The sequence below is a fragment of the Mugil cephalus genome, chromosome 23 (genome assembly GCF_022458985.1).
Source record: "Mugil cephalus isolate CIBA_MC_2020 chromosome 23, CIBA_Mcephalus_1.1, whole genome shotgun sequence".
Lineage (NCBI taxonomy): Eukaryota > Metazoa > Chordata > Actinopteri > Mugiliformes > Mugilidae > Mugil > Mugil cephalus.
In genome coordinates this window covers 12,016,154-12,040,592 of record NC_061792.1, presented here as the reverse complement: position 1 = coordinate 12,040,592, position 24,439 = coordinate 12,016,154, and the positions used below count along the sequence as shown (strand labels likewise).

At 45.2% G+C, this 24,439-nt stretch overlaps 1 protein-coding gene across 7 annotated transcripts in view; it reads right to left on the bottom strand.

The window, feature by feature from the left end:
- The window catches only part of LOC125000754 (nck-associated protein 5-like), a 107,097-nt gene that overhangs the window by 16,566 nt on the left and 66,092 nt on the right, over window positions 1-24,439 (bottom strand). For 6 of the 7 annotated variants that reach the window (XM_047576397.1, XM_047576404.1, XM_047576398.1 and 3 more), the window contains 8 exons: window positions 18,965-19,055; window positions 14,615-14,806; window positions 12,225-12,293; window positions 10,263-10,301; window positions 10,058-10,177; window positions 5,198-5,302; window positions 4,103-4,291; window positions 378-3,949 (listed from right to left, as the gene is read on the bottom strand). In XM_047576397.1, the coding sequence (XP_047432353.1) occupies window positions 378-3,949; window positions 4,103-4,291; window positions 5,198-5,302; window positions 10,058-10,177; window positions 10,263-10,301; window positions 12,225-12,293; window positions 14,615-14,806; window positions 18,965-19,055 (4,377 nt within the window). Of the gene's footprint in view, window positions 1-377; window positions 3,950-4,102; window positions 4,292-5,197; window positions 5,303-10,057; window positions 10,178-10,262; window positions 10,302-12,224; window positions 12,294-14,614; window positions 14,807-18,964; window positions 19,056-22,057; window positions 22,836-24,439 lie in introns of those variants that run through there. The other variant, XM_047576401.1, reaches the window with a different exon arrangement.

The window sequence follows — 24,439 nt, the reverse complement described above, 5'->3', positions numbered from 1 at the left end:
TGATAAATTGCATTGACCTGCTCTTTTCGCTTCGCGGACAGGGAAGGCAGACATGCGTACACACACAAACGCACACAAACACACACTGAAATGTCATCAGTCCGTAAAGTGGTCGCTCACAAGCGATTGTTTGGATGATAAAATTTGTCAGCTGGGATCTGCAGTGGTGAAGCGATGAAGTGAGAAGCATGACATGTGGAGCTCTCCAGGCTTAAGCATACTTTACCTTGAGTGAGTCTGGTCCTGTTGGACTGTGGAGTCACAACTCAAACACACAGATGTTTGGCCTATTTCTTCATTTATTCTCTGAACACTGAGTCGCCCATTAACAGCGTTACATCCAATCAATTAAGAAACAAAGATGGTGCTTTGCTCACCTGCCAAGAAGCTCTTTCACAAACTGGTCTTTGCCGATAAAGCCGGTGGTGCACTGGATCTGACTGGTGATCTGACCCATCTGGTTGTTGCAGTGGTCCATGATGGAGCTCAGCTTGTTGTTCACCTCAGCCAGATTCTGCATCTCCGGACTGTCTTTCTGCTGGTTCTCATTTTTCTTCTTGTCCTTCTTCTTGTCGGACTTCACCTGTTTGCCTCCGAGCACCGAGCCGATCTTCAGCTCTTTCTTCTCTTCCTTTCCCTTGGGGGACTCTGCTTTCTTGCCGCCCAGCGCTGGAAGCTTGCTCTTGCGGAGGCCGAACCAGTTCGCCAGAGAGGGGCCTGTCTTCTGCTTGGGCTCGCTGGCGGCAACCTTCCCCTGCTCCTGACATTTCTGCACATTTTCCTGAATTCCCATCATGACTTTCTCTTCAATAGTGCAGACCATTGAGCTGATCCTTTTCTCCTCCATTTCTAGGGTTTTGTTTGGCGAGTCTGCCTGACTTAGGTCTGTCTCGTTAGGGGTGGTCGCTGTGGGTTCGGTCTCTCTAACTGAGTTTTCCAAGCTGTAGACACAAGAGGGCGGAGGCTGGAACTGTGGATGAGAGGCAACTTTTGCTGGTTTACGGATGTTGTTCAAACCAATTCTGTCACCGACGGGTAAGCTGCGCACCTCTTTCAACGAAGGTGAGGTGATGGCCTCCCCCTTCCCTGCGCCCTGTGACTCGTCACCTTTGGAGCCTGGTTTAGAAGTTCTCTCAGGGAGAGCGCTGTGAATATTCGACCCTGTCATGCCCCCATAGTGGCTAAGCCTAGTCCTCGGGGAATGGATAGGGCTCTCGGCCAACCCAACACTAGGTGCCTCCAAGGAGCTCTGTCTTGAAAGGGAGTTCCCCCTTTCACCAGAGTTGGTGATGATGTGAGTTCTGATTTTTCCTGGTCCCTCTAGAACATTGATGTTGGGTTTCTCAATGTAGTTGGTGCTGAAGCTCTGGCTGCGAGCTTTGGCTCCATTCATACCCAAGGCCGGCTTCAGATGAGGTTTGGTTGTAACGGATATGGATCTACTGAATAGCTGACTACTCCTTTTCCCCTTATCACAAACATCCCCCTCCTCTGCCAGCACGGGAGCTTGTAATTCCTCTTCCAGTAACCTACACTGGACTTCACCTTTCCCCTCTGTAACAGACATCTTGGGTGGTGGATCAATACCGTGCGCTGACTGCATGCTGTCACACTGGGTGGAAGCATTTGAAGTCACAGTCTCCTTGGAGACTGCGTTGATATGATCTTTCTCTTGTTTGCCTGGTACAGAGAGACTATTTTTATGGCTAGGGGGAGATTTTAAAAATGCTTTAAACCCCATTGGAATGCGAGTCTTTGAGGTTTTTTCCACTGGGTTAGGGGATATAACAGCTGAGCTGGGTGGGCTGACTGCAGTTTTACCATGCTGAGACTCCGTTTGGCCTTGAGGTGCATCTTGAAGTGATATCGGTAAACTAATAGAGGTTTTCTGCACTGACTGGTGGACATTTTCATGAGTGGTGGATCCCCTCTTACTTGCAAATGAGTTCTGAAGTGAGGACCCTCTGAGGGCACTGTAGGGAGGAGGGACATTCTTTGAGCCTTTAGGTGCATTTTCAGGTTCTCGAGCACACCCTGAGTTTGCAGAAGGGAGGTAGTCTTTTGTGGTTATCCGTTTGGAAGTGCCTTTAGTAGGTGTCTGAGTCATGGCGGGGGACTTTTGAAGGTGCTGACTGGTTTTGTCGACCAGTTTCTGAGGTGCAAGTGCAGTCCCGTAGCCTGCATCCAAGTCTAAACAGTCTTTATCCTTGATGGGTAGCGTAGCTTGCATATTTGGTACAAGTGAGGTGTGGTAACTTGGGGGAGGGCCCCTCACAGTGGTTGGTGCGGATGGTTGAGCCACCCCTGTTTTATGTGCTTGAGGTGACCCTTCGTAATTTGGTCTGATCAGTAAGGAGGTGGTTCGGCCTGGGGGAGGGGGTGGAGAAGGGGACCTGAGTTTATTTTTGCTAGTTTCACAGTGTTTGTCTCTGGTTGGCTGTTCACTATTGTCAGCATACTCCAAGTGCCTCCTTGACAAGTGAGGGGAACCGGATGAGGAGCTCTTACTCCATTCTGTCCTGCTAGGGAGCTTGGAGTTGACGGCCTTTGGGCTCTGTGAGCAGGTCCCTGGTGTCTTAATGAATCTGGATAATTTAACTGTAGGGGAAGAGGGGTTCTTTTCCTGACTAGAGGGCCCTGAGTTGCCACTGTTGCTTGGTTCAGTTGAGCAGCCTTTTGACAATCTCAGTGGAGATCCTGAAGGTTTGTTACGACCAGGTATCTTTGAACCACTCGACTTGGGACAAGCAGCTTCATTCATGGGAGGGATGGAATGGCCTTTATTAGCTCGGTTGCTTGGTGGTTTGATTAGTTTCCTTTGAGGGTTGAGCTGCATCGACAGCCTCTCCGCACTCCCCTCCCTGCTAGTGCTTGCTTTGCTAGTTCTAATGTGATATTCAGAAGGCTTCTCTGGAGATTCAAGAACAGTGTAATTCCTGGAATTGGTAGATTTTTGCCTCGTCGGCCTCTCCTGCGGCGCTATCTCTGCGTAATTAGCAACCACTTTGTGACCAGCATCCACTGCAAGCTTCTGAGCGCAAAGTTCAATAGGCTCTCCCTCTGCATCAAATATCGCCACTATGCTCTCCTCAGACTGGGTGTACTTGGCTCCTTTGGGCTCCTTGATTAAGCTAAAAGGCCTAGGCCTCCCATCTGCAGACTGGGTGCGTCCCTGCTCTCTCCGCAAGCACTGCTGTGTGAGCAGCTTGGCAGGATCCCTTGATGGCCTCTCGACTTGCTCTGGTGGGTGGCTAAAGGACATTCGGCTATCACTGCACTCAGACTTGAGTTCCTCTGGGTCATCCATATCAGAGAGCAGAATGGGACCCTTTGGGTCGGAAGGTTTGAAGCGCAGCATGGATGGTTTGCTAAAAGCTGACTTCCGCCCTCCCTCAGGTAGTAAACTGTTAATGAAACTCATGAGCTTTTCGGGACGATCTTTTGAGTCATAGGCGGGAGGGTTTTTTGCAGCCATGGGACCTGAGGTACCGTCGGCTCCACTGTCCTGACTCCCCTCCAAGCTACACAAACTGTCTGAGATGCTGTGAGAAAGACTCTTACAGTTAAACCAGCCGTCCTTGGTAGGGATATTGTCTCTGCAACTAGATTGTGCCAATTCATCATCTGCATCATCAGAGTCGTAGGAGAACTGCTTGCCCCGTGCAGCGGAAGTCCTGCTAACGGGGGAAGGCTTCGTTACCCCTTTGCTGCTACTCTTGATACCCAGGGAGTAGATGCCCTCGTTGGAGTTCATGCAGTCTTTGTATCCAGACTTGGAGACCTTGGACGAAGCAGATAAGCTCCTGTGTTTCCTCCTCTGGAGCTTCCTTAGTCCTTCCAGTATGTGGCTCTCCTTACGCCTTGTGGGCAGCTGCTCCTCAGGGGGGGCGCAGATATTACTAGGAGCTGACGAACCCAAACTCAGCCTCTTCTCCCAGGTCAGAGATGGCTACAGGGCAAAAAAATAAAGGCATTCACTCTCATATATGATATTATAGGTTGAACAGACACACACATCTGTAGCCATATTTTGTATCATGTTCCATTTATTCTTGGTTTCCTGGAACTGATGTCAGGATTTATATAAAATGTATACGCTTACCATTTTCCCGCTGGAGCGTCCATCATTCCAGGTGTAAGAGCCGCTGGAGAATTCACTGCATGCACTCGACAGGGACAACTCACTACTGCTACGGCTGCTGCGCTGGTATATGGGCGCCGGTACCGTCAGGCTAAGCTGGCTCAGACACTTGGCCACAGGGAGTCCTGCCTTTCCATTCAGCTGAACCTCCTATGGGACAAAGAGACATAACACTTCAAGTATGCTGTGTAGGGGAAGGGTTTTCTTCTATTCTTAAATAAAAACCTGAACTTAAAACAAACAAACAAAAATTCCTGACTATACATCAAAAGTGTGTGCAGGCAGTCGGCTGGTGTTGCATATCTAATTGCCATCTCGCTGTTAATTTTTTGACGAAAGGTATCCAGCAAACGCTCGACAGACCAATCGGATTTCCTGGAAAAGCCTGAAAAACTGCTCACGCTCTGCACTTTGCAAACGAGTCAATCACATTTTTGCGCGCAATCACCGCAACACGGCAGATGTTTATCGAATTAGAGTCTCGCTGCAGAGACTAGGACAATGAAAATGGATTATACTAAGAACGCAGAGAAGAAACGGGATACATTTAAGATGCAGAGTTTATTTCACTAATCTCTTATAACAGAATCACTTTTGGATAACAAAATTACTCACGATTCACGTTATGGCTATTATTATTTCATTTACTCCACCTTCTTATGCTCTGATAGCGCACTTTATCGGGTGGCATTCTCAGAGGGGTATAAGGGTCTAAAGAAATGGAGCATTTTCAGACCTTAATGCATAATACATAAGATGACTAATGTACCACAGTGTCCTATGGAGTCGTTTTTACTGACGATGAGTCTCAATCGATGGTTTTCTGGTAACATGACAAGGATTTATTCCTCTTAGTGCCAAGTGATACTGCCAGCTCTTCCTGCTGAGAGGAGAGCACAGGAGGGGTCACGGCTGCAGATTGTTGGGTTTGTATTTTAATATCTCGCAATGATTTCTAGACGGGGGGACGGGTGGGATGGGAAGAGGTGGGGGGATGGTTTCGCTGCAACACGTGGAGAAGTACACTGCCTCCTGCATGTTTCTCATTCCGCTTACATTAGAGGGAGAGTCCGTGTTCCTGGAAAGCAGGAAAGCCTTGCTTCGCTCTGGCTCCAGGAGCAAATCTGCCGCAGACAGATCCATGATCCGAGAGTGGAGTTTCTGAAAGCCAAGGACAAGGCATGATGAATTTTCACTTTGGGGATATCAAGAAATTAAAATGAACCCGAGATGACACAGCAACAGACTGGTATGGAGATTTTTATCGATATATTGTACGCTGCAAACACCTATTTTTTTTTTTTTTTTTGGTTGCATCCCCACTTAATATTTTTTCCAAATATAACCAATAAAATAAAAACTAAACGACTGTTTGAGGCAGAGGAATATTTTAGCCATCAGCTTCCCTCCACTGGAGCCACACAGAGCCCTGATTCATACTTATCCCTCAAAGTCATTAATGTCATTGGCCAGGGGATAAAAAAAAATGGACGTGAATAGGAAATAATTGCATCTGGGAGTAAGGGATTCCTTTGATTTTTTTTTAATTCTTATGCTAGTCTGACGTCTCTTCTGTTATTTAACTCTTGTGCTTAGGAGGGAAGGATACAAAACCAAATACATTTCCACATATTAATCTCAGAACTTAATTACACTGGATTCCCTGCGGTCAAATTAACTTAAACTGGAAATATGCAGGAACAAAACACTTGATCTTGTGCTGCATTTCCTGCCAACGGTAAAACTAATGCTCACTCCGGGAGTATATGCACAGACACATGAATGCACTTGTGTGCTCTGGTATGTTTCACCTTTTATTTATTTATTTATTTTTTTCCTCCCCGTCCCCAAGTTTCCACCATTAACGTAAAAAGCAAATGTCACGCTGCGCACCTGAAGAAGAAAAATACCTGCCAAATAAATTGCATGCTCTAAAAGTGAAAGCCACTTTCAGAAAATGGAAACAGAGCTTTGAAAAAAAAAATCGTCTAATTTTCCCTCGGTGGCATAAATTTTAACATAGAAACTGATTTTTTTCTTCAATTTTAATTTATTTTCTGCGAAAGTTTGTATTGGCTTTTTTGTGTTTTGTGAAATAATAAAAAAAAAAAAAGCTCCTAGTAATATATATATATATTTTTTTTCTTTTGTCTCCAACTTTCATCAAAATGTCTAAATGAAGAGGAAGAGCTTTTTTTTGTATTAAGCTTCTGACTAAGCATTCAAAGACAGTGGCTTTTCTACCATTGGTGACTAGGTGCCATGGAAACAGAGCAACGCCTCCTATCAGGGCTTTTTCTGCACGGAGATAAGGAAAGTATACAGGCAATAGTCTTTACTATTTTTAGGGATTCATAAAAATATTGCGATCTTGTCCGGGTTTGAGTTCAGAGACGGGGAAGCTTTAGCTCCTCTGAAATCAAATCAGGTGGAAAAGTAACCGGGCGTTTTATTATCATTTTAGATTCCTAGTAATGAATTCTACTAATGCCGCATCGCTGGGCCTCCACTCAGGACGGGAGTGGCTGAGGTGTCACGGGAGGCTCTGATCTTATCACAGGGTGCTGGATTTCACCTCCTCAGCATCCTCATCAAGGATTCAGTCAATAGTGTCAGGGGGTCATGATCGTCGAAGGGAACGGCAGATGATGAGGCCCCTTCTTGAACTTTTTTAAGGTTCAAGGCCGGGACCAAAGTCGCGCATGTTAATTGATCCCATTAATGCCAACGAGGCAGCAATACATCATGCAAATATTGGCCTTTTATTAGCCAGCGTCTGGGAGAACTTCATCAGTCCGGGAGAACTTTTCCCGAGACGTGCTAGAGAAAAGGAAAAACACTTCCTGCCTTTGTTCTCTCTTGTATTCGTTTTGACAGTGGTCATATTTCAAGATAATGAAAATCAGCCCAGAATAGCAGCAAACAAAATACGTCACGATCGGCACTCGCTGTCAAAAAAAAAAAAACCTATCGGATGAACTGTCCCGCAACACACCCACGCAGCAGCTAGCGGCTACGCTCACCTGCATGACCTAATCTGTATGTCTGACTCACGGCTGAGTTTGTCTTCCTAAATCTAAAACCGCAGGCTCACTACGCGGCTCCGGGAAAAGCTCCGCCGTGCCAAATGAGCGGCATCATTTGTTTAAATGTATGATTTAAAACTTTTTATACGCTGCACAACCTGCAAAATGAGCGGTAATGAGTTAGTGGCGCTGTGTCCTGGGGCTCTATGGAAAAAAACAAACAAAAAAAAACAACATTTGCCCCAGTAATGGGCGACTCAGTTGCCACTTGCCTGTCATACATGATGAGCAGCATAAGTGGCTGGTGCTGGAAACCCAGCCAAATGGTGCACGGTTTGAGAAAACAACCCTAATTGTTTTAAGTTATTCTGAAGCGAGTGAGTGACATTTTGAAGGAGGAACCGTTTCATCTGGTGCTGGTACAAATATAATGGTTCTTTATCAGAGGAACCCAAGATGCCCACGGGGAAACGAGGGAACGTTTAATTACTGATAAGCAAACGGTCCAGAGCTAGATGGGAAACTCTACACTCGAATGGCGATTAAGTCTCCCTGTGGTTGAGGCTCCAGGAATGAAAAGCTACCTGGTTATTTTCATGTCTTAATTAGAATTTTTTTTCCTCTTATTGTTTGTGGTGACAAAATACCTAAATGCTTCCTTTGCCTCCTGAGACCCCGCGTCCTCATATGGGGACGTTAAGTTTAAGGTTTGTGGCAGCTTCATATTCTCCTTCATTTAGACCTGTTGTCCTGGTAGTAGTAGCGAAGGGTCGATGCACATAATAGCGGATTTATTTCTTAATAATTTAACAAATTCTGTCAATGGTAACGATAATTAGCACGATAATTGTGACTTCATTGTTTTTGATCAGCCATGTCCACGTATCAATAGTTTTATAATCTTTTCCACTTTGGTGACTTTATTATAATATACAGCATAGGTCTTCAACAGGGGGTTTACGACCCCTAGGGGCTCCGCGAAGGAACTGCAAGGGGGTCGAAAAAACTTTGGTTGATTAGACATTTTTCATATACATATATATGTGAAAAATGAAGAAATTAAAAATGTATTCCAACCAAAATCTTTGGTCTCAGGAGGTTAAAGTCAAAATAATTTGGAGAAATATGCCTACTTGATTTATGTCACTGTCACTGAGTTAAACACGCAGCTGATTAGCTTAGCCTAGCTTAGCATAAACATAGTGAAGCAGTTCATAAAGATCACAAACATGTTACAATGATTCAGTTCTTTTGAAAAGGTTAAAGTTGTCAGTTTGACAAGCTAGCTCTTCTGTTAGCATGCATTACAAAGCTAAGCTAGCTTTAAACCTTGTTTCCAGACTGTGCGCTGATCTAATAATTAAAAGGCCTTTATATGTATATATATATATATCTAATAACAGATACGTAGACCTCTGTAGCGCGGATCCTAAATATAACCGTTTTCAGCAGTTCTCCCACACATGCCTGGAGAACTCATCACAGACGCGCTGAACATCCGGAGCAGCGTGATCACTTTCTGATTAATTCTTCCACTGAGTCGCCCACTTGATTGTGAGATGTCGTCTTTCAATACGGAGCAGGCGGGCGTGTCGTTTTCCAGTGGAGGAACCCACACGTTTAGAGGCTAATTCCTGCGTCGCACGCACTCAAAGACGCGGTGGGAGTCAGCACCAGATTCAGTACTCATCAGTAACACGCGCACATTATTTCCTTTTGACGCCTTTTATACAAACACCAAAAAAAATACATATAATCTCACCCTTCCATTAGTTTATTTTCAGGAGAATCACATTCTCGTCTGAGTGCTGACATAAAATAGCTCTATCATATTGCTGAGTGCCTTAATTCACATCCCTGGCTAGATTGCGCCTCCTGGTCCCCATAGTGCTATCATCAATATCCCTCTTCTAGCCTTTTCTATTGGAGTTTCACTTAACAATGTTCCTGCCTGTCCGATAATGGCACTGGAAGCAGCAAGAAACTGACGAGGAGCTTTACAATACACCCACAGCTGTATTATTTCTCTTTCCTCTTTCCATTCTTCGCCGCTATCTCGCCTCACTCCATTTTCGCCCTCCTGTCCTTCCTTTCTTTCGTCCATTCTTTCCTTCTTATCAACCCTTTTCATCCTCGTCTCTACCTCTTTGCTCATCTTGTCTTGCGTGGCTCCTGCTCCATCTCTATTTTCATACTGTCCCGACGGCGATTTGCACAATTACGTGAAATCCTATTTTCTAACCTGGCCTCGTCGCCCTGCGACGCCGCGTCACCGTTGACAATGAACGGGTGAAGCAAGCGACAGCAGGTCTGTTTGTGTCATAATTACGCCTTAAAGATCCAGCTGGAATGCGCGCATCGACACTTTTCAGCAAATTGGTGTTTTCCAAGGGACAAAAAGAGATGAATTGATGCCATTTCTTCAGCCGCTCCGGTTGAATGAGGATGTTTTGCGGAGCCGTGACTCTGTCCACAAATTAACACACTCGACAATGCTGCAGCTATTGCATATTTTATAAACAGTTTTAGGCAGTTTAACGTAGATCCCGGCGGAGCAGGGAATCAAAACTGCACATACAGCGTGGAACCTCTGACTGAACCATCATGCATGATGCACGAACCAAAACAGATACCAGAGATCCAAGCTGCGAGGCCTTAACTTCGCTGCAAGACAGAAAAACAAACCTAAAACAGCTTCAAATCAAAATATTTATAATATTTTGCAGCTTCTATTCGCAGAGTATACCCTAGAGCAGTTTAACCAAAATGAAAAACAACTCCAAATGCAATCGAGCTCCTCCGCGGCAGCCTTAACCCTATTGTTCCAGCACGGTAACAACCTTGTACATCTAGTTTGTGCTATTCAGCTGTCAGCAGGTCTGCGGCGTACCTGGAGAAGCAGGTCCGACGCCGGCTTGATCCGCTGCTGGAACAGTACGCTCAGCGCCCGATTCTGCTGCTCGAGGTCGAACACTCGAGTCCGCAGCTTCAGACACTCCTCTCTCAGGTCCTGATTATGAAGCAGCACAGAAAAGCGTGTCAGAAATGGCGTCTACAGAAATGAACAGAAATCGTCTTCAGAGCCCTGAACGCACCTTCTGAGTGAGAAGCGCCTGCACAACCTGATTGGCAACCTGAAAGAAGAAAAGCATCGTTAAGTGTAATTTGGCAAAGTGTTGACCTCGTCTCACTGACCCATGCAGGCCTCCGTAGGCCACCATGTTTACACCTCCTCAGACAGTTCTCACCTAACATGAATTATCACGAGCATAAGTGGCGCCGGTTATTACACATTTTTCCTCACACGGCACCCTACAATGTTTACCTCTCACTTCCTAATGGCGGTATTGACAGGAGTGGAGGTGTGACTGGCTTAAGTGCTGTTGTGCCTGGGCTTCGGCACCCACCCGCACTAAAAAACCACGACCCCGGTCCGATTACTGCCTATTGATTGCTCATTAATACCGCGCGAAGCCACATCGGCTCTTTGGAGTGCGCTCGCTGTCGTTTATTGACCGAGCGGGTAAATATGGAGAAAATGAGCCCTGCTCCTGGATGCGCGAGGCACTGATCTGCCAGGTGATCAAACAAACCTGAGTTAATGGTCTCTGACAGGGAACTGGACTGGAGGCGTTGTGTGACTTGGATACAAGTAATTAAACTACACATGAGCTAGCCCACACAGTAAAATTTAAACTAGTAGCTGGTCCATAGGTCTTCAACAGGGGGTCGCAAGATCTTTGGTTGATTAGACATTTCTTATATATATTTTATTTAATTATTTTCCCCACAAATTAAAATTTCTTTGAGTAAGTCTTTTAGTAAAGGAATAAATGGATAGCTTAATATTGAAGGCAAAATCACTACGCTGAGTTTTTTTTTTCAAAAACTACTTCCAGTTCAAAGATGATGCTTAGGTTTTATACTTTCACATTTTATATACTTTTTATACTTCTTATGTCCCAATAAAAGTCAAAATAATTTTGAGAAATATGATTTGTGCCACTGTCATTGAGTTAAACATGTAGCCGATTAGCTTAGCCCAGCTTCACATAAACATAGTAAAGAAGTTCATAAAGTTCATCAACACGTTATATCTAAATGATTTAATTCTTTCGAGGAGGTTAAAGTTGTCAGTTTGACGAGCTAGCTCTTCTGTTAGCGTCTGTTGCAAAGCTAAGCTAACAAGCTGTCACTTTAGCTTGTTAGCTTGTTTCCAGACTGTGCGCTGAGCTAATAATTAAAAGGCCTTTGGTTGGAATACATGTTTAATTTCTCTGAGGTATTTGGGATTATTGGGACATGGGAAGTATAAAAAGTAAGCATCATCCTTGAACTGGAAGAAGTTTTTGTTTGTTATGAAGAAGACATATACAGTATATATTATTTTTTAATTTTCAGCATTTCTACCTCACACACATAAAGTTATCTCAGCTCCAGTCTCTCCCACCCTGCGGCACATCTGCCCGGTCCGTTGGTGGTTCCAGGACAAACTGGGCAACTTGTCCCTCCTGGACAAATATACGCTCCCCTGCCTCCCGCCCTCCGCCACCGCACTGATTCAGCAGGAAGGCTTCATTCGCCTCATGTGGCTCCCTAAACAGCACTTACCAAGCTCTCACAAATAACCAGAGGGCACAGAAGTGCCATTGTTATGTAAAGCGCTGCTTCGACAACAACCAGTTCACACCAGGTTGAGGCCATTTAACAGCTCACACTTTATCCCGACAGAATTACTGAGCACAAATACTAAAAACCAGAAGCTGATTTGACCTTGGATCAACAAAAGGCCTTCTGACATTTAAGTCTCCTTAATTACAGAAATAAGTCGCCATAAACTGTGGCTTCTTTATTTAAGTGAGAGGCGAAATATTTTATTGCCTGAAGAATGTGGAGACTTTTCTCCCAAGCCGTGGAAGTAAATTACCAAGCTGTGAGATAACCATTGTTCTGTGCAGGACCTCATTACGGCCTTAATTTGGAGCTTTACCGCAGAATTTGTTCAGTTCTCGTGGACATTTCAAGGTAAGTAAAAATGTCGGCTTTGTCGCACTCACCTCGTCCAGACAGCGTTCATACTGCTCCCTCTGATTCTCATTCTCCAAGGCCAGAGCTGAGTTCTCCTCCTGCAAGAAAATACACACACTCCAGTTACATTCGATGCAACGAAACAACAGGAAGTAGCAATCAAGCGGAAGCTGCAGCTAAAAGGAGACTCACAAAGGTCACATGTCAACTTTGACCCGGGACGGCCAATAAAAAAATTACCGAGTACGACCACGGAAAAGGTCAAGGGGATGGAAGTTATGATGCTGAACTTTGGGGCGGCAGCTGGCCATTTGGAGTTTGGACCTAATAAGAATATCTCCTCCACTTGCCAAGCGATGAGGCGGCGCCCTATTGATCTCTGGGAGTTTCCAATTTGTCAGAGGCAGGCAGCGTATTAGGAGCTGTCAGCCTCCTTTGCTTCTCTCGCCCTCTGCCCTTTACTGGAAACTACCAGTCCCTTGATGAAAACATGGGGAACATAATTACAAAGGAAAACACACCAACAACGCCGACTAATTAGAGCCCGGAACGTTGGTTATGGGTGGAAATTTCTATTTTTAGTTGCATATTTTTGTCAGTGTATGCTTTAAAAATACATGGAGGGGGAAAAAAAACAAAAAAAGTTTTCTTACGCAACAGCCAGGAAAGAATTTGTATTATGTGTCGATGTACTCAGCACTACGCCCACGCCAGAGAGCTTTATTCTAGCTGTGAATATGAAGTGTTATCTGACACGTCAGGAAACTTAAGAGGTGTTCTGTTACCTCAGCCCGATAAATGTTATTGCCGCTTTATTGTTCAGCGACACACACAAGCCCTTAATGCAGAAATGACTGGGACACTGTGGTTGGTTGGTGTCATAGACCAGGGGTCTTTTCAGGCCAGGGCCCCCAAACTGATGGAGAGATTAAGCAGGGACCCTCTACCTACTATATTAAACTAATGCTATGTATAAATATACATCATTATTATAATTTTGCATTAAATATTAAGCTGTACCTTATCTCTTTACTAAAATATGTTGGATTCATGTTAATGTGTATTTAAAGAAATTTAAATTTGTGGGGAAAAATTAAAAAATATATAAAAAATGTCAAATCAACCTAATATTTTGCCTTGTGTGTATTATTATGATACTAAAGAATCGTCTGTATAGAGAAGTAATTTTAAAGTCAAACGCACGTTAAAATAAAATATTTTCCAGAAAAATGAAGCAGTTAATTTTTTTTGGTCACTTTCTATAAACTCTATTTTTTTTCTCCTCTAACTTCTAACATAAACATTTGACTCATTCCATTGTTATCAACCCAAGTCTGAGCAGAAACCAGGCTGATAGGAACATATCGGGACACATAAAACCAAAAACAATGAGCTGGAATAAAGCCGTTTGCTACGACAAAGACCTTTTATATGGATAGATTTGAACCATTTGTGAAGACGCAATCAATCTCGGTTTGTTTGAGTTTTGGGAAGTACACAAGTCGGCCGTTACGGCTGAAGATTTATCATGCGACTCCGGGTGTATCCATTTAAGCCCCAGTTACAGACTGCAGCGTGTTCCCGGCGAGCTAATGAACAGCATCAGTTGAGCCGGAGAAATAAGAGCCGGCCAGTGCTTACTTAGTGTCAGTGGAGTTTATGCACAAAGCGAGTGCGGTGATGTATCGCCTCTGTTTTGTTCTTGCCGCTTTAGCCGGTGGCGCATCCATCACCCGGCCGGTGTAATGGAATAAAACGGTGGATAACATTTGATAAAAGGTAATGGACGGGTTGGACGATACTTCCTGCCAGCTTTGGAAGATAACTACCATTTAACAGTAATTGTGAGTCTATTTATTCTAATGTTTCTTGTTAGATGCATACGTTGCGCACCTTCCACCACTCCATCAACACATTGCCACGGCGACTGGAGGCCGATTTTAATTAAGTCTGAGCCCTTTAATTGCAGCGGAGATCTGAGAAGATGTGTGTCCAGTGGCTTCAGTGAGTGAAGAGAAAAAAAAAAACAAAATAAAATAAAATAAATAAAAGCGATCAGCATGGATCACTGTGGCTGCGTTGCTTGGGGCTCGTCGTGGCAGAGTGCAGCTCGAATCCCCCGGCGCAGAGGAAAACAAACCGGAGCTGGAGTGTAGCCCGAGGCCCCAGCGGCGACTCTCGCAGGACGACTTTGCTCTCCAAACGAGGAAGACCGGAGAATTTGATGAGCTGTCATGCTTTCAGGACTCTGACAACTGGCAGACGGGCTGGCCACAGAGGATAGCCGGGGGTGGCTAGGAGCGAGGATGCAGGAGGAGGAGGAGGAGTGCAAAGAGGAAGGAGTGGAGGAGAACAAAGCAGAGAGAAGGTAGGAGACAAAGAGGGATTCAAAGCAGGGGAGACGGAGAGAAGTAGCTACCTCCAGGGCCTTGAGACGCTCCGCGAGGAGCTTGGTTTTGTCTTTGTCCTCTTCTGCTTGGCTGGCATCGTGTTCGGGATCCAGCTGGAGCCCGGGGTCCGGCAGTGGGGAGCCGTTGTCTTCGGGGCCAGTTTGCTGCTGCTGCTGCTGCTGCTGCTGCTGCTGCTTCTTCACTTCCTCTGAGAGTTTATCCTGATGCACAGAGAAAAAAGAAAAAGAAAAAGAAAAAACAAAGAGACGAGGTTAGGTTAGGAGGGAGAAAATGAAGTGGATCTGGCAAGTGAAAACCAGAGCAGATGGGAAGGAAGCTTTTAAAGTGGAGGTACGACGGGGCGACGTGAAGAAGGAGCGCGGAGCCGTGAAAGGCAGAAATCAGAGGGAAGGAAGGGGAGAGGATCAGATGAGCAGATGGGGCAACAGGGAGGCCGCTACGACAACACCGCTCCAAAACATCCCCTAATCCCTAATCATGTTTCACTTGTTTTCCAAAGAGAGCCGCTGACCTTGAGGGCTCTCTCGTCTGTTTTATGGGGATTGTGCGCTCTCCCCTCTCTGGCCCTTTCCGTCTCCCTCCGCCTTTGACGGTCTCTCTCAGTCTCTTTGCCAGCTTCATCTTTTTTTATTTTTTTTTGCTCTTCTTTCATTTTTTTTTTCTCTCTGGCTTCCTGGTGTCTGTGATAATTAACTACTGGTAATAATTAGCTACTAATTAGCCAGTGCCTTTCTAGCGCCGAACGCAACACAAGGAGCTCCCTGTCGCAGTCGAGAGATTATTCATGATTATCAACGAGCCTCCGCAGCCTTATGAACACAACAAACAGGAAAGAGTACTGAACATGTCTTTAATTCTTAACGTTTCGTGTAATGCACAGCTCTAAACATCAATAGCAATTTTAAGACATCGCCTCCGGCTCTCAGGAGCTACGATGATGCAGCTAATAGTAAAACCAGCAGCTGTGATCACTGCTCGCCGGTTGTTGTTTTCTCTGCTTCGGCTAATAGTGTTTTTCTTGTTTCATTTGGCTGATTAATGGACGATCAGCGGGGTTTAACAAGAAAATAGTGAAGATTAGAGAAAGGCTTTTGTGGGATTGTGTAACCGAGATCGGCCGGTTCCAGGGGGAAGATGAATAGGATTTTAAAACTGCGCAATATTAAAATACACACAGTTGTTTAGCCTTTGTAGAGGAAAAAAAACTGCCCGGTGTCACCTTGGGGGTCTGGGGTTTGAGAAGATGAATGAGAAAGTTTTTTCCTCCTGAACAAACTCTCTGATTGTTAAAAATAAGCCATATCGATTGTTTGAACAGCTACCGAAGACCTAAAGGGGCAAAAAAACAAAGGCAAAAAATAGGGATGCAAAAAAAACTGTATGAGTAGCAGGCAATATTCTTCATATTTCCTCTTTATTTCATTGTGTTATCCTGTTTGATTAGTCACTCAGATCAACCTCCACCTGCTTGTGTGTTGCTGGCCCCGCCCTGACGGGTTTCACCTGTGTCTCATTAACCCACCTGTATTTAGTCTGTGCCCTTTCCTTTGACTCCCAGTTTCCTCAGTCAGAGCTGTCTCTTTCTTGTTAGGCTTTTCTGTATCAACGCTTTCTTCAAGTAACTTTTAACACCTTTTTTCTATCGTTTCAGTCCTTTTTAGTACTTGCTTCACACATTTATATATATACTGATGTATGTAAGGCTCTATATACATATATAGAGCCTTCCACCAGTTGATCATTCAGGCACTCCCTGAATATACACCTATACACGCTCATACATGTCCACTGAATGTCAGTTACACATTAGCTGGATTTGTACATTTCCTCTGAACAGAGGCGCCGTCACGTCTACAGAGTGTGAGCTTTTTCTGACTCTGTGCTTTGAATGGAGCGTTGGGAGCTTTTCTTCAAATGCCACAGAGAGTGTGATAAATTACCGCGCGCATGCATTAAATTCTTCATCCCTAGCTGAGCTCTGACAGATGACTGTCAAACCTGAAGATACCTATGGTTAATGTGCTGAACAAAATTGAAGTTGGCAGTGCTGATGGATGGCTGCAGCTCCGTTTATATATTTATATCCAAATGCTGCTTTCTCCTAATAGGAGCTGGAAATGATGTCCTTCATGACACTGTTTTTCAGCTTGATCCAATCTTGTCTCAACGCGTATTAGGTTTTCAATCTTGTTTGATTCCATCGGACAACTGCGTTGGAAGCACTACTTTATTATAGTGAAGGGTTTAAGTTTGCTTTTGTTTGCCTGAGAAGTCTGCGGTTTGCTTTTGAGAGGCTGCTCATCAGACGGCGTTAAAGGGCTCGGTAATCTCCGCAGAGACAGAGTCTGGAGTGGGAGAGGGGAGGGAACCTTGTCCCTCATGCTGCCCTTTCAAGTTATTGAGTTTGTCTGCTGAATACACAGCGGCAGCAGGAGCTCGCTGCGTAGCGACGGCTGGTGTTCACTTCAACAGCATAATAACCCTCCACGTTTATTCTGGCTGACGACGTCCATCCAGCGCTGAACACAGGAGTAAACTACCGTATGTCAATCCCCATAGACCAGCTCCACGCTATGATGTCCAACTTTGCAGCATTAACACAAACATACAAATAAATTACAGCCTGGTACGAAAAAATTATGGTTTTACCCATCTCAGAATTAGCTGGGACTTGCATCAACAACGATCCAAACACTACTATACAAACTTATTTTCTGCATAAATCTCCTAAACGACTTCAGTACTTTATAAAACTACCAAAAAATGAATCTCTTTGAGGATTGTTACTGTTTAAATGTCATTTTGAATTAATTAATTTTCCATAAAAGTAATGTTGGGAGGCTGAACGTTTATAGATGGCAAAGACACGATTGTGTAGATCATAGGTCTTCAACAGGGCCCCCTAGGGGGTCCGTAGAGGTACTGCATGGGGGGGGTCATCAAATCTTTTTTTTTTATATTAAACCCCCCCCAAAATGCAAAATGATGATAATAATGTATATTTACAAATAGCACTAATTTAGGGGGTACTTCTCCACCATTTTGGGGGGTCTTTGGCCTGAAAAACTGGTGTAGGCTGCTATATTTTCCTATGAGGTGCTAAGCTAGTTCTAAGCTAATTTAGAGTGGTGAATAGTTGGTCAATGCTGCATGAATGAAATGGACACAAGACGAACAGAGACATGGTCATACGTGGAGCACCATGGGGGCTGTTGGAAACCCAAAGTATTTATCATATGCATCCACCCACCAGTTCAAATTCTGCTCTCTAGCCCTGTCGTCCTGCTGTTTCTCCTCAGCGTCATCCTTTTTTTTTCTTTTTTTTTGTAGCAGACTCAGAAAGGGATTATTTCATGTGCACAGAGAACATTCTCTGCATATTAACAAACTGCATCCATTTGATATATATTTCATAAGGCTGGGCTGTCTACTCGTATTTTTATGATAAAGCTTTTTGCTCCTCAGGACAACTTCCAGGACATCTGTTTTATTATCATGGCTTCTAATCCCAATTCACTTGCAGCTGTACTCCCTTGGAATATATATATATATATATATATATGAGAGAGAGAGAGAGAGAGATCTGTGAAACAACTGACATTTAATCTTATGGCACTCGTTTTTTATTCTGGTCACTTTTTATTTGCGCTCATCAGTCATTTCACACATTATTATTTATTTTCCTGCATCTCTTTCCGTCTTTTATTTAGAGAGACGTATGCGTGTAGTCATTCATAAAGACACTCTTTTTATTGCATACTTCATGAACTAGCGGTGCCCTTTTCTCCGGCTCCCCACAGGCTTTTCGCTCTCATTTCACCTGCTGGATGGCAGCGACGATACCGCGCTTTATGGCCACTGTGACGGGAATAAAGTAAAGCAGAGGCTCCAATAAATCTACAAATGAATGCATCACACATAGCCGGAAGCCGGCGTATATATATGTGCGTTTTTTTTTTTGTTTTTTTTTTTTCCATACTTCAGACTCTCCTGGCGATATACGACTTTTTTTCAGAGCTGCAACTCTGTGTGTAAACATGTTCGGCTCCAAATTGTGAAGCGTGACCCCAGAGTTGACCGGATGCTTCAAAAAGTATATAGCATTACTTATTCTTTCTGCTTTTCTGTTCAATCCCAGCAGCTATTTCCCTTATGTAACGGAGCTGGCAATGAGCGCTTTCACCTTGGCTCGGTCTGGCTTTATTGAACACTCGGAGCTAAGATAGAGGACGGCACAGAAATAAACAAAGAGCCCTCGTCCTGCAGAATGGTTCATGGCGCATCCAGTAAATAAGGGAGAAACTACTGATTTATTTATTTATTTACTTTCTCTAGGATTAACTGTAAAACTCGTTTACCTTATAGGCCTTCATGATGTCCACTGTGTCCACAGCGGTCTGCTCCAGGCCTCCCTGATTCTGCAGCAGCGACCGCACCGTCTCTTCCATCCTGCACACAGGACACATTTCATCATGAATAAGATGGAATAATGTGGAAAACGAATTAAATTTTGCAGGTTTCTCTTGCACAACAGAGAAGGAGTTTGTGCTGCTTATTTACATAAAGTTTGCATTCATGTCTCATTTAACTAAACAGGAAGTCAGAGGCAGCGTTCATGTGCAGCTCGTCTTGCAGTAGTAATTAAGCAAACGGAGGCATGCAGGGTCAGCAGCTCATGATAAGTGCTACATTTTAATCCAAGCCTCAATAAAACAGTGACTGTGCATGAAAGAACAAATACTGAAATGGGAATATTGACTCGACAACATGTTCTAAAATGGAGCACAAATCCCAGTCTTCTGGCTGAGAGTCTCAAGTGATGCCAGGCGTCCTGATGAGGATGTGTCCTCCAGCCTGAAGCTGCCAGAGAACCTTTCAGATCATGCTGGGTTTAAATTTCTGAACTGATGTGACGCCAGAGCGATCAGTGGCTGAAAACATCTAAAATGGAATCTATACTTTCAAGCTCTAAGTGGTTTGTTGTTTGAAATGGATCATTGCGTCCTTTGATTGTGATTTTTTTCCCCTCTTTTTCCCCACACACATAAATGAGCCCACAGCGAGAATAAAAGTAAAAAAACAAAAAACAAAACAAAAAAAAAACAGAATGGGACTGAATCGGTGCCAGAGATGCAAGATGGATGAGTGGTAATTTTTTTTGGACTCGGTCCCAACTTCTGCTCAGTTTACGACGCGGAGAACACTCTGTCCAAATGACTGGGCTGAGAATGAGGCATGCAAACACACTGCTGACTGACTTATTGTGAGCCGCGTGTCGGTGCACCACCGCGTATGTGTCGGCTGATGGCTTGAATTAGGCGCGATCGCCGCAGCAAACAGCGAGCGGGCACCCTTGACCTTCAGGGCCCGGGCTGCTGGGAACAATCTGCGCTTCTATTTTGTGCTGGGAACGCTGCAAAAAAATAAAAAAAAAATGGGTGTCGAAGGGTCCTTGTGTAAATATCTCGGTCTATTTCCATCTGAATAAGAACCCCATTCCTTTATACTTTTAATCCCTCGAGCTGCACGATGAACTCTCACCCTGCACGTATTCAGTTCCTGATTCTGTAAAAGACGACCACAGCACTAGATAAGGTGGGTGAGACGACGCTGAACCCAGCAGGGATCATGTAAACCGAAATGGAAATCACACAGCTGACATTCAGGAACGCCGAAAGAAGGGCTTTGACGTGGTCAGGTGGGAACCATCTGAATTTCATGACACGGTCGCCTCCGCCTCCACCTCCGCCTCCGCCTGCTTCTTTTTCTTTTACGTGGTTCGATTCGAGTTAAACAAGAGAGGCTCACGTGACAAAATGTAAATGCAAACATTTACATTTGCACGGATTATCCAACTCCCTGTTTCTCGTCCTAAACCCATGACTCAGGTGCTTGTTTTGTTGTTTTATGGAAGAAATATCAGGATGTGTCCAACCTTAGAGTTTTGGCTAACATGGTAAATTAGCTTATTTGCTCATGCATATCTATCAAACATGAAGCAGCTGCTAGTTAGCTTAGCGTTAAGATCGAAACAATTAGTCGTGGAAATTCAAACCTATCGCTCTTTACAAACAATTTCCTGGTAGTTTTTCCCCCGGCGGTTGGACTCTCCGGACAGGGGAGGATGGCGCTCGGCGCACCATCTGTCCAGGCTGAGCCACAAAGCCGCTAGCTGTAATCAGGCCGCTAGCTGCTGACTGAACAGTCAAAGAGGCAGGCAGTGTAGCAGGCAGGACTGGTGGCAGATTGCTCCAGTTCCTGCTTTAAGTGCTGGCCTTAATCAGCACAACCTTACAGAGCAAAAAGGACGCGGACATGGACGGCTTTGGGGCTCGGAGACGCTGACATTAGGTCAAGGACTGGCGGGTGGGCATGATCAGTATTGCAAGTAGGAGCAGTCCTCGGGACTGAGGGGATTTGTTCAGGTGACAACCTGCAGATATCGCCAACAACGCGAGCGTCACAATCAAAGAGATAAATCCTACCCACAAGGTCATTTAAAAGCGCTCTCGAAAACAAACTGGAGTACTGAGCGGAAACAGAAATAGTGGAAATAGCACTGAGCGAGGCAACAGATGGGAGCCTCAAATTATTGTAACGCAGGAGAAACGTTCCCTAAATAAGCCAGGGACGCAGTGAATGGAGAATTATGGCAGCAGTTGTTCCTGGTGCAGGTGTGGCTCTAGAAACACAAGCAAACCAGCATAACTTAATGAACTGAGAGGCTTCAGTGGCTCAGTGTTGTGGCTAAAGGAGGAAAGGGTCTGGCTGTGGTATTCCTGCACAGCTGAAAGGGAGCCTTTGTGGAGCTGCCCCGTTTTCCACACCGCTTCCATTTCAAAGATCCACTGGGGACCTAAAATACAGGTTGAAGGATGCAACGTCACCTGCAGAAGTCTCTGTGATTAATCTCAAAGAGCTTTTGAAAGCGTCGCCCGCGGAAGAATGAAGGGACGTGCATTTTGAAGCCAACTCTGACTCTCCTGACCCCCGCGTGGCACGAGCTGAATTTCAAGCGTGACGTTCGTCAGCAGCGCGGGGAAAATACAATTAGGGCTCTAATCAATTTTCAGCCCGAGGTCTGACCATCTTCACGCCTCTCCTCCTCAAACTACACGCACATGATCGCAGGCCGTCTGCAGCTTTTCGTGTAAACCACGGAGGCGAACGCAGCGCCGGCATCATCAGAACACGCCGGGGCAATTAGAGGTGAAACTCTCATGGTTAAAAAAAAAAAAGAAATAAATAAAAACACACCTTCCTGTCTTCTACCTCTTTATCATTTAGCTGTCAAATGTCACAATGACTTCAAAGACACCAAACTTCCTCTATTCACTGAAAGTGCAGCAGCTTTACTCGGCAGTGACAAATTCCTTCACAGACCTGAAAATGATCAAAGGGGCTCCGCAAAACTCTCCAAAAAAAGCTGACGACGCTCCTTCCAAACTTACCCCATCTTGAGCTTCTCTTCGCTTTTGACGCCGCTTTTCCTGAAAAATGCCAGGAAGACCGTGCAGACGTCCCTGAGCTCCATGTGGAGAGACATCCGACTGCACGGCCGGCGCTATACCGTGACCCAGATGCTACAGCTGAAATGTGGGTCTCCGGGCTAAAATAGGCCATGCAGTCATCATATAAGCCTGAGTGCTTTTCACTCAATCGACAAAAAGCGCGTTAGTTATAGTCCCGTGGCCCGGTGACCGAGTCAGCCTGACAGCAGATCTCCTGTTCTCATTTTCTACTCGCTGCGTCTCCAGCGTGTCATTATCCGACACCGGCCCTGCGCAAAGACAGCGATCTGGCAGGGAAAGACTTTCCCATATGTCCCATGTTAAGCCCTCTCCAAAGGAGAAGGGCCCCCCCGCTGAGATGCAAGCAGGCCGGTGCTCTCGGATAAGACGGGAATCGGGGTCGGACTTGCTAGGATGAAGCATAACTAAGGACAGGGATCTCCTGGTGTTGTCAGCCAGCGTTTTTTGTGTTGGTGTGGGTCTGCACTGGTGTCTAAGAGGCTTTGCTGAAAATCAACACTTTTTCCGCGCAATAAAAGCCGCGCGCCGGGACACTCGGCGCTCGATTAGAGATCTCCGCGTGGCATCTCGGGCTTCTCAACAATCCTCCCTCCAAATGCGCCACTTTTTAATAACACGCTGTTTTAGATTTTTTGTTTTTGTTAATTTTAGCCGTGGCTCTGCCAACGACCGCCCGCCTGCTTGCTTGCATGTTTCACAGCTCACGGCGTCCCCACCACCCCGTCCCTACCCCTCCACGGTTCAGGCTGCCAGTATTCCTTGGCAGCAGCGTATTAGCTACACTTTTGAAAAATAAAAACGCCTTTTCTTGCTGGTGCTTTATCACAGAAGCCTCAGACGCGGAGGGGGCAGAACATATTGTTTTACACTTGAGAAGATTAGAATGAAACTGACACGACCGCTAAACACAGCTCCAAAACTACGAGGAGCATCCGAGGTCGGCGTAGACCCTTCACCCGCTTCACTGCAGAGACACTCTCACTTAGCCGGCGCTGTCAGAGGCTCAGGTCGACCGAAATCCTCTAATCAGATTTGACCAGTGCACAATTGGAATATCCCAAAGCTAGTGAAATGATAGGTTGAACAATCACCTGGTTGTGCAGCGGAATCCGGGCCCTCGCGTGAAGGCTTCATCGGCGGCTACAATCGCCTTATCTGACCTGTGAGGAAACTGTCTGTTTTAGCGCAGAAATATTCCATTCTTCTTCTCAGACTTCTTTCCAGCAAATCGCTTATGTACGCCCACCGGGTGATTGCCCAGCTTAACCCAACGCTAAGCCACCCTTATCCTCTTAGAGCTGTTTTGCAGAAAACATGCAAGGAGACCCTTTCTTGGACGTGACCTAAATGAATGAGAGAAACCAGCTCGAAGCTTTTTGCAAAGGTTTAGGGCCTTGCGGACGGGTTGGAGCTGCACATCAGTCATGCATGTTACAAGGGAGTAGCGTTACAAAGGCGCTTGCCCTCATGACCGCGGACTCTCACCGGCAACCTTTAACCTTCTCAACAAGACACACATGCAGCAGAAGAAGAGATCAAGAGGCCGAGGCGTTCAGTCGGCCATATTTCACTCTCGAATCTGTTGACCAACCGCTGTGACCAACGTAGTCAAACGCTCTTCCCAGTTTTAACGCGAGCGTCGCGCGTAAATTAAAAGAGACACATGGAGGGATCCAGATTTAAGTTCTTCCGTCATCCCTCCAGCAAGTTCCACTACATTTGGAAGGATTTAGAGCGCAAACTCGTGATGGCGGTCCCACATGTTCACCCCCGGCCAAAGAAAGCAGTCGACGAGGAGGAAGCTCCTCGAGAGCATCGAGCCTTTCTGTTGTAAAGATTCCCCCCGATGAATTGAAGGCATGTGTGTTCCACATGTGCGGCAGAGATGCTGCCTGAGGACGGGATCTCAGCGGGGAAACACTCGTCATAATGACAGTAGGTGTTGCTTCCCGAGCAGGGCCAGTTGGGAACTGAGGGATCAACTTGGAGAGCAGTTGATGAAGTCAGTTTTAGTCGTTGTTAAGCGAAAGCAAAGAAATAAAACATATTTCCATACATTCTGTAGGGCTTTAAGCTTTATGAATGATGCGCCTGTACACAGTCCAACAGAAGCAGATAGTCGGCCATATTTCAGCTGAGATTTTATATATGTACACATGTATAAAACATCTGGTTTGGATTTGTGTCAAAAATGTAAATGCGCTCTGTAACTTGTAAATAAACTGTTGCCATAAACCTGTCCTGCTCCAAGCTTTTCTTTAATACATACAGCCAAATAAATGCAGCGTTCAGGGAAAGAAA